Genomic DNA, 10,606 nt, shown 5'->3' on the forward strand with positions numbered 1-10,606 from the left:
CTGCCAAATAGCATATTGGGTCCAATGTAAACAATCTTTATCCATCTCTAAAGCAAGTTAACCCTTAGGCTTTGATTCCATGAAAAGTATTTCACAAAAAGTCACATCCATGACCAGAAATAACCATTTGGTATCCATGAAATGCAGTACATCCAGATTATATGCAGTTGATTTCAACAATTCTAGAAGATACAAAAAATGTGAACTGTGTAAATTGTGATTTTTTTTGTTGTTGTATTTTTGGAGTAACTTGAAGTGGTAGTGTGAAGTGGGTGGTCGGACTGAGGGCGGGCGATACTACTCATCACCAAACGGTGGAGAACAGACAGACTGGTTGGTTGGGGACCGAGAGAGACGCCGCCTGACTTTCTCCAGCTGCTCCAAGGTTTGTAAAACAACTCATAAAACGCACCCCTTTCTCCGATCAATGAGGAACAGGTGTTTACCATAGCCGGGAACACGTTTTGACTTTCCACTCGCCTGGTACTGAAACCAGCTAGGCTACTGGTGGTGCGAACTGGAGTCGACAATGGAGAGAGGGTTGAGCACGCGCTGGTTTCAAGGCGTATTGAGTTGTTACTTTCAGCACCATGTTGTTAGAAAAAATGTAAAGAGTGATCATGGTTGTTGCTTATTTTACCGCCATATCTGGCAGTAGGTGGGGGGAAAACGTGTGTCCTCCTCAAAGCTATTGAGCGGCGGGGGAGAAAAGAGAGATGCGTGTGTGGCGCTGATGTTTTTCGTCAATGGGCGGTTGTTGTGCATGCATTAGATAGTCTACTGAGACGCTCTATTCGATGAGCGATCGGTCTGAACATGTATTGATTGGGTTGTTCAAGTTATACATGCATTTTATATAGGTATGTTGTATGCGTAGACCAATGTGTTTTTGTTGAGGGTGTAGGTTACCAGTCTGTTGAAATGGACCAGATCTCATGTTAGGGACACCTTAAATATTTGATGTTCTGCTGAATGGATTAGCCTAAATATGCATGCTATATGCACTCACACTGTGTGGGTGGGTGGGTGAGTGTGTGAGAGAGAGAGAGAGAATACATAAGTATACAGGCTTCAGAAAAGTGCGTGTACAGTAAGTAGCCTATCAGAGCTTGGAGGCAGCCAACCCTACAGTTCATTCATGTAATCCTCGTTCATGTTAAGTGGGAGAACATTTTGGATAAAGATTTCATGAAATTCAGTGAGCTCATCCACAACCTTTCAATCAATTTTAAGACTACATAGATTGCCTTCTATACATCCGATGCAAATAAAAATGTTCAAGTAACACACCTACAGTATATGTTGTAACAATTGTATAGCTGTAATACTAGCCTACAGCCTCCAGAAGATGCCGAGGGTAAAATGCCACCCAGGCTTGCCTGTCACCTAGTTGGAAAGAGATTAATCATCTTGTCAAAAGTGGGCTGTAGATGACAGATGTGGAGATGGTTTGACGATTCCTGTGTGCGTTCTATTCTGTTAGCAGTGCAGCAGAGGAGAGAGAGAGAGAGAGAGAGAGAGAGAGAGAGAGAGAGAGAGAGAGAGAGAGAGAGAGAGAGAGAGAGAGAGAGAGAGAAGGGGCCCAGCCTAGCTGCAGGCAGGGACTGAGCTGCTGAACCATAAATACTCCTGTTACAATTACCTGGACAAATGATCCCTTTAGGAGCCTGTGATGAGGATGTTGTCATACAGGTTCAAAGGCTCAGGTTCAGTCTGTATTTCAGTACCCAGTAGACATGCGTTTCCCAAATGGCACCCTATTCCCTATATAGTGCACTACTTTTGACCAGAGGAGCTGATTGTAGTTGAATAGATCTTCTAGAGCTGAAGTGGTACCAGATAATGAATAGAGCTTCTAATCTGTAGCTGAAATGGTACCAGATAATGAATAGAGCTTCTAATCTGTAGCTGAAATGGTACCAGATAATGAATAGAGCTTCTAATCTGTAGCTGAAATGGTACCAGATAATGAATAGAGCTTCTAATCTGTAGCTGAAATGGTACCAGATAATGAATAGAGCTTCTAATCTGTAGCTGAAATGGTACCAGATAATGAATAGAGCTTCTAATCTGTAGCTGAAATGGTACCAGATAATGAATAGAGTTTCTAATCTGTAGCTGAAATGGTACCAGATAATGAATAGGGCTTCTAATCTGTAGCTGAAATGGTACCAGATAATGAATAGAGCTTCTAATCTGTAGCTGAAATGGTACCAGATAATGAATAGAGCTTCTAATCTGTAGCTGAAATGGTACCAGATAATGAATAGAGCTTCTAATCTGTAGCTGAAATGGTACCAGATAATGAATAGAGCTTCTAATCTGTAGCTGAAATGGTATGCTGGTGGTACCTAAGAACTGCATGGATAAAGCTTGTAATCTATAGCTGAAATGGTACCAGATAATGAATAGAGCTTCTAATCTGTAGCTGAAATGGTATGCTGGTGGTCCCTAAGAACTGCATGGATAGAGCTTGTAATCTACACACACAGCACAGTAACATACACTGTAGTGACATCATATTAATTCGCCGACAAACTGAGATTTTCAAATTCAAATTCTGATAATGGATTGGTGTTGGCATACCCTCAAAATGGTCAATTATTGTTTCCACAAGTAGTTAGCAGCACGCCATTAATATTTTCCTGTGTAGTGTTTACGGTAGCCTAACAGTACAGATCAACACTGTTGTTGTTACGCTAGGTGTTGAAGATGAGAACACTGCATCATTTTGACAGAGGATATATAGACCCCACCGTGTAGAGGGAGGGAGTTTCCAGGACCTCCAAGTGAGACTCAAACCATCGCCACTACTCTGCTTTGGCACCTCTCAGCAGGGGGGTAATGAGACAAGACACCAGGGGGGCAATGAGACAAGACACCAGGGGGGTTGTTCGATGAGCTGAAATGTTCACATTCTTCACAACACTGCAGATATTACCTCTCAAGAGAATTATCTTCAGTTATAGTCACAGCGGTGTATATTCAACCTCAAGCCAATAGCACAATGGCCCTCAAGGAGCTACACGGGACTTTGTGCAAACTGGAAACCACATATCCTGAGGCGCATTTATTTTTAGCTGGGGATTTTAACAAAGCAAATTTGAGGAAAACGCTGCTGAAGTTCTATCAACACATGGCCTGCAGAACTCGCACTTCAAAAACTCTCGACCATTGTTACTCCCCCTTCTGGGATGGCTACAAGGCCCCCCCCGCCCTCCTTTCAGCAAATCAGATCACAACTCTTTTCTACTCCTCCATTCCTATAGGCAGAAACTCAAACAGGAAGTACCCGTGCTACGGTCTATTCAACGCAGGTCTGACCAATCGGAATCCATGCTTCAAGAATGTTTTGATGATGCAGACTGGGATATTTTCCGTGTTGCCTCTGAGAATAACATTTGACTTGTATATGGACACAGTGACTGAGTTCATCAGGACATGTACAGAGGATGTTGTTCCCACTGTGACTATTAAAATCTACCCAAACCAAAAATATTGGATAGATGGCAGCATTCGCACAAAACTGAAAGCGTGAACCACCGCATATAACCATGGCAAAGTGACTGGGAATATGGTCAAATGCATTTAACAGTCTGATGGCCTTGAGATAGAAGCTGTTTTTTAGTCTCTCGGTCCCAGCTTTGATGCACTTGTACTGACCTCGCCTTCTGGATGATAGCAGGGTGAACCGGCTGTGGCTCAGGTGGTTGAGGTCTGGGAGTGCAAGTAGTTTGCCCCCGGTGATGCATTGTGCAGATCGCACCACCCTCTGGAGAGTCTTGCGGTTCAAGGCGGTGCAGGTGCCGTACCAGGCTGTTATCCAGCCCGACAGGATGCTCTCGATTGTGCATCTGTAAAAGTTTGAGGGCGCGACTAAAGATGCTGTCTGGGCCAGCAGCCTTGCGAGGGTTAACACGTTTAAATGTTTTACTCACGACGGCCGCGGAGAAGGAGAGAGGGAGGGCACAGTCCTTGTTAGCGGGCCGCAACGGTGGCACTGTATTATCCTCAAACCGGGCAAAGAAGGTGTTTAGTTTGTCTGTAAGTGTGACGTCAGTGTCCGTGACGTGGCTGGTTTTCTTTTTGTAGTCCGTTATTTCCTGTAGATCCTGCCACATACGTCTTGCGGGGTTCAATTCAACGAGTTGTTGAATTGCAACTCCACTTTGTCCCTGTATCGGCATTCTGCTTGTTTGATTGCCTTGCGGAGGGAATAACTACACTGTTTATATTCAGCCATATTCCCAGACCTCTTTCCATGGTTAAAACCGGTGGTTAGCGCTTTTAGTTTTGTGCGAATGCCTCCATCCATCCACGGTTTCTGTTTTGGGTAGGTTGTAATTGTCACCATGGGTACAACATCTCCAATGCACGTCTTTATAAACTCACTCAGAGTCAGAGTACAAGTCGATGTTGTTCTCTGAGGCTGACTCAAACATATTCCAGTCCGCGTGATCAAAACAATCTTGAAGCGTGGATTCCGATTGGTCAGACCAGCGTTGAATGGGTCTAGTCTCTGGTACATCCTGTTTGAGTTTCTGCCAAAAAGACGGTAGGAACAAGATGGCGTCGTGGACGAATTTGCCGAAGGGATGGCGGAAGAGGGCTTTGTATGCATCCTGGTTCTGAGGTCACCGATAGGCCAATAACAGACCTCAGGAACCTGGTTCTGAGGTCCCCGATAGGCCAATAACAGACCCCAGGAACCTGGTTCTGAGGTCACCGATAGGCCAATAACAGACCCCAGGAACCTGGTTCTGAGGTCACCGATAGGCCAATAACAGACCCCAGGAACCTGGTTCTGAGGTCACCGATAGGCCACTAACAGACCCCAGGAACCTGGTTCTGAGGTCACCGATAGGCCACTAACAGACCCCAGGAACCTGGTTCTGAGGTCACCGATAGGCCACTAACAGACCCCAGGAACCTGGTTCTGAGGTCACCGATAGGCCACTAACAGACCCCAGGAACCTGGTTCTGAGGTCGCCGATAGGCCAATAACTGACCCCAGGAACCTGGTTCTGAGGTCACCGATAGGCCACAACCATCTACACCTGCACAACCATCTACACCTGCACAACCATCTACACCTGCACAACCATCTACACCTGTACAACCATCTACACCTGCATAGAGTTCTACTCTATAACAACAACCATCTACACCTGCATGGAGTTCTACTCTATAACAACAACCATCTACACCTGCATAGAGTTCTACTCTATAACAACAACCATCTACACCTGCACAACCATCTACACCTGTATGGAGTTCTACTCTATAACAACAACCATCTACACCTGCACAGAGTTCTACTCTATAACAACAACCATCTACACCTGCACAACCATCTACACCTGTATGGAGTTCTACTCTATAACAACAACCATCTACACCTGCACAGAGTTCTACTCTATAACAACAACCATCTACACCTGCATAGAGTTCTACTCTATAACAACAACCATCTACACCTGTACAACCATCTACACCTGCATAGAGTTCTACTCTATAACAACAACCATCTACAGCTGCATGGAGTTCTACTCTATAACAACAACCATCTACACCTGCACAACCATCTACACCTGCACAGAGTTCTACTCTATAACAACAACCATCTACACCTGCACAACCATCTACACCTGTATGGAGTTCTACTCTATAACAACAACCATCTACACCTGCACAACCATCTACACCTGCACAACCATCTACACCTGCACAACCATCTACACCTGCATATAGTTCTACTCTATAACAACAACCATCTACACCTGCACAACCATCTACACCTGCACAACCATCTACACCTGCACAGAGTTCTACTCTATAACAACAACCATCTACACCTGCATATAGTTCTACTCTATGACAACAACCATCTACACCTGCACAACCATCTACACCTGCATAGAGTTCTACTCTATAACAACAACCATCTACACCTGCATATAGTTCTACTCTATAACAACAACCATCTACACCTGCATGGAGTTCTACTCTATGACAACAACCATCTACACCTGCACAACCATCTACGCCTGCATAGAGTTCTACTCTATAACAACAACCATCTACACCTGCATATAGTTCTACTCTATGACAACAACCATCTACACCTGCACAACCATCTACACCTGCATAGAGTTCTACTCTATGACAACAACCATCTACACCTGCATAGAGTTCTACTCTATAACAACAACCATCTACACCTGCATAGAGTTCTACTCTATGACAACAACCATCTACACCTGCATAGAGTTCTACTCTATAACAACAAGTAAGCAGAATATAAAACACACTCTATTCTAATGTAGGTGGCTGTTGGCACTATCTCCATTATAATACGTTCTTGTTAACTGGAGATACCTTCCCCAGATGAAGAGTAGCAGTGGCTAATGCAGGGAGAGCACTCAGCTCAGTGCTGATGCCCTATAGAATATGGGATGCATTCCAAAGTACACCCTATTCCCTACATAGTGCACTACATTTAACCAGAGCCCTAAAAGTAGTGCACTATATAAGGAACATGGTTCCATTTGGGACGCAAGCCTACATCTCAACAGCTCTTGACTGGAGCTCATCAGGCCCACTGTGTGTTTATGGACATGAGGCTCTTCTCTTAACCCCTCTGGGTCTCAAGCACATAGTCACTGTCATCCCAAACCACTTATGACCCCTCGCCTCTCAACAACAAAAAATAGTACCCTTAATATTGATCCTAGGGGCCTCTGGGGAATGGGATTGTCTTTCAAAGGGGGACCAGAGTGACGTCTAGGAGGTGAAATATCCAGCAGCAGCTGTGATGGTTTGCTGTAGCAGGAAATCTACTCTGTTCTAATAGAGCTCAGTGATGAGATGCTGTAGCAGGAAATCTACTCTGTTCTAATAGAGCTCAGTGAGGAGATACTGTAGCAGGAAATCTACTCTGTTCTAATAGAGCTCAGTGAGGAGATACTGTAGCAGGAAATCTACTCTGTTCTAATAGAGCTCAGTGAGGAGATACTGTAGCAGGAAATATACTCTGTTCTAATAGAGCTCAGTGAGGAGATACTGTAGCAGGAAATCTACTCTGTTCTAATAGAGCTCAGTGAGGAGATACTGTAGCAGGAAATCTACTATATTCTAATAGAGCTCAGTGATGAGATGCTGTAGCAGGAAATATACTCTGTTCTAATAGAGCTCAGTGAGGAGATACTGTAGCAGGAAATATACTCTGTTCTAATAGAGCTCAGTGAGGAGATACTGTAGCAGGAAATCTACTCTGTTCTAATAGAGCTCAGTGATGAGATGCTGTAGCAGGAAATCTACTCTGTTCTAATAGAGCTCAGTGATGAGATGCTGTAGCAGGAAATCTATTATATTCTAATAGAGCTCAGTGAGGAGATACTGTAGCAGGAAATCTACTCTGTTCTAATAGAGCTCAGTGATGAGATGCTGTAGCAGGAAATCTACTCTGTTCTAATAGAGCTCAGTGATGAGATACTGTAGCAGGAAATCTACTCTGTTCTAATAGAGCTCAGTGAGGAGATACTGTAGCAGGAAATCTACTCTGTTCTAATAGAGCTCAGTGAGGAGATACTGTAGCAGGAAATCTACTCTGTTCTAATAGAGCTCAGTGAGGAGATACTGTAGCAGGAAATCTACTCTGTTCTAATAGAGCTCAGTGAGGAGATTCTGTAGCAGGAAATCTACTCTGTTCTAATAGAGCTCAGTGAGGAGATACTGTAGCAGGAAATATACTATATTCTAGTAGAGCTCAGTGATGATGTATTGACGTAGACATAGACTCCACAACATAGAGATTGAAACATCTTTATGCTCTACACACACACACACACACACACAAACACACAAACACACACACACACACACACACACACATACACACACACACACACACACACACCCTACCGCCTCAACCATACCTAGCCACTGTCCATATCCTTGGCTAACATCTTCCGGTAAACTGTTTTGTCTCCACAGGTTGGATCAAGAGGTAAACACAGACTGTGGAAGGCAACAGAGACCTGGTAAAGAAGGGGTGACTACATGCACAGTTGTGTTTGTCTGTAGAAGACCAGAGTATCAGAAGGAACCATGAATTTTGTGATGAAGCAAGCCTTAGGTGGTAAGTACTGTATACACTGCTATATGAACGTGTCAATATTATGGACATCTGTTCACCATGCGTGGGATCTGATGTTTGTCCTCAGTGGAGCACGTACCTCTTGACATCTTGAAAATACAAACTGAATTTGGAAGAACTGCTAAACTATAAACAAGTCAAGCAAGTTGCCTGGTAAACTTATTGTAGACAACATACTGTAATGTAAAGCTATGATCAGTATCAAGGAATTAAATGCTCACAATTTATGACCAGTTTCTGGTTCTAGGTCTCAGAGAGAAGCAATATTCAGCTCAACCTATAGACTCAGATAGAGCTCCATCATTTATATCTATAGTCAACTCAACCTATAGACTCAGATAGAGCTCCATCATTTATATCTATAGTCAACTCAACCTCAGATACAGTTCCATCATTTATATCTATTACTTTTTTTATTTAACCTTTATTTAACTAGGCAAGTCAGTTAATTAAGAACAAATTATTACTTACAATGACAGCCTACTGTGGAACAGTGGGTTAACTGCCTTGTTCAGTGTCAGAACGACAGATTTTGACCTTGTCAGCTCGGAGATTCGATCCAGCAAACTTTCGCTTACTAGTCCAACGCTCTAACCATTAGGCTACCTGCTGTGTATAAGCTGTGTAAATTTACTTGTCACTGCGGGTGAACTCTGTCTAGAGGTCAATGCATTCTTAAATCAACTTCCTGATTTGGGTCAACCAGTTGAATAACTATAGGTAATACAACTACATTTAGACCTCTCTTGCCAATCCAATCCTCCTTTCCGCTGATGGGCTTGGTGCAAATTGCCTTCCTGGAAAGAGGCTGTGGCCATGGGATGACCTTTCATGTGGTTGGTCTGGCCTTGGTGCAGATTGCAATGTCATTGGCCTGGGAGGCTGGGGATGGGGGATTGATGGGGGCTGAGGCTGTGAGATGGAGGGCTGAGTTAGGATGGGGCTCTGGGGGGCTGGGGGTACAGTTAAATATATATATATATATATATATATATCAATCATAGAGTACAGTTATATATATTATAAGATACATCATATAATACAGTTATATCTATCATAGAATACAGTTATATCTATCATAGAATACAGTTATATCTATCATAGAATACAGTTATACCTACCATAGAATACAGTTAAATATATAGAGCATAGAATACAGTTATATCTACCATAGAATACAGTTAAATATATAGAGCATAGAATACAGTTATACCTACCATAGAATACAGTTCTATAGATATTATATACAGTTATACCTACCATAGAATACAGTTCTATAGATATTATATACAGTTATACCTACCATAGAATACAGTTATATAGATATTATATACAGTTATACCTACCATAGAATACAGTTATATAGATATTATATACAGTTATACCTACCATAGAATACAGTTATATAGATATTATATACAGTTATACCTACCATAGAATACAGTTATATATACAGTGCCTTGCGAAAGTATTCGGCCCCCTTGAACTTTGTGACCTTTTGCCACATTTCAGGCTTCAAACATAAAGATATAAAACTGTATTTTTTTGTGAAGAATCAACAACAAGTGGGACACAATCATGAAGTGGAACGACATTTATTGGATATTTCAAACTTTTTTAACAAATCAAAAACTGAAAAATTGGGCGTGCAAAATTATTCAGCCCCTTTACTTTCAGTGCAGCAAACTCTCTCCAGAAGTTCAGTGAGGATCTCTGAATGATCCAATGATGACCTAAATGACTAATGATGATAAATACAATCCACCTGTGTGTAATCAAGTCTCCGTATAAATGCATCTGCACTGTGATAGTCTCAGAGGTTTGTCAAAAGCGCAGAGAGCATCATGAAGAACAAGTAACACACCAGGCAGGTCCGAGATACTGTTGTGAAGAAGTTTAAAGCCGGATTTGGATACAAAAAGTTTTCCCAAGCTTTAAACATCCCAAGGAGCACTGTGCAAGCGATAATATTGAAATGGAAGGAGTATCAGACCACTGCAAATCTACTAAGACCTGGCCGTCCCTCTAAACTTTCAGCTCATACAAGGAGAAGACTGATCAGAGATGCAGCCAAGAGGCCCATGATCACTCTGGATGAACTGCAGAGATCTACAGCTGAGGTGGGAGACTCTGTCCATAGGACAACAATCAGTCGTATATTGCACAAATCTGGCCTTTATGGAAGAGTGGCAAGAAAGCCATTTCTTAAAGATATCCATAAAAAGTGTCGGTTAAAGTTTGCCACAAGCCACATGGGAGACACACCAAACATGTGGAAGAAGGTGCTCTGGTCAGATGAAACCAAAAATTGAACTTTTTGGCAACAATGCAAAACGTTATGTTTGGCGTAAAAGCAACACAGCTGAACACACCATCCCCACTGTCAAACATGGTGGTGGCAGCATCATGGTTTGGGCCTGCTTTTCTTCAGCAGGGACAGGGAAGATG

At 42.7% G+C, this 10,606-nt stretch overlaps 1 protein-coding gene across 1 annotated transcript in view; it reads left to right on the forward strand.

Annotated features, from left to right (window-relative positions):
* The first annotated feature begins 301 nt into the window (after positions 1–301).
* cplx2 (complexin 2) overlaps positions 302–10,606 on the forward strand; it is a 16,874-nt gene continuing 6,569 nt past the window's right edge. Inside the window, exons 1-2 of the mRNA XM_021561831.2 lie at positions 302–385; positions 7,996–8,140. Of these exons, the coding sequence (XP_021417506.1) occupies positions 8,110–8,140 (31 nt within the window). The 5' untranslated portion in view covers positions 302–385; positions 7,996–8,109. The remainder of the gene's footprint in view (positions 386–7,995; positions 8,141–10,606) is intronic.

Source organism: Oncorhynchus mykiss, chromosome 14 (assembly GCF_013265735.2).
Source record: "Oncorhynchus mykiss isolate Arlee chromosome 14, USDA_OmykA_1.1, whole genome shotgun sequence".
In the NCBI taxonomy this organism is placed as follows: domain Eukaryota; kingdom Metazoa; phylum Chordata; class Actinopteri; order Salmoniformes; family Salmonidae; genus Oncorhynchus; species Oncorhynchus mykiss.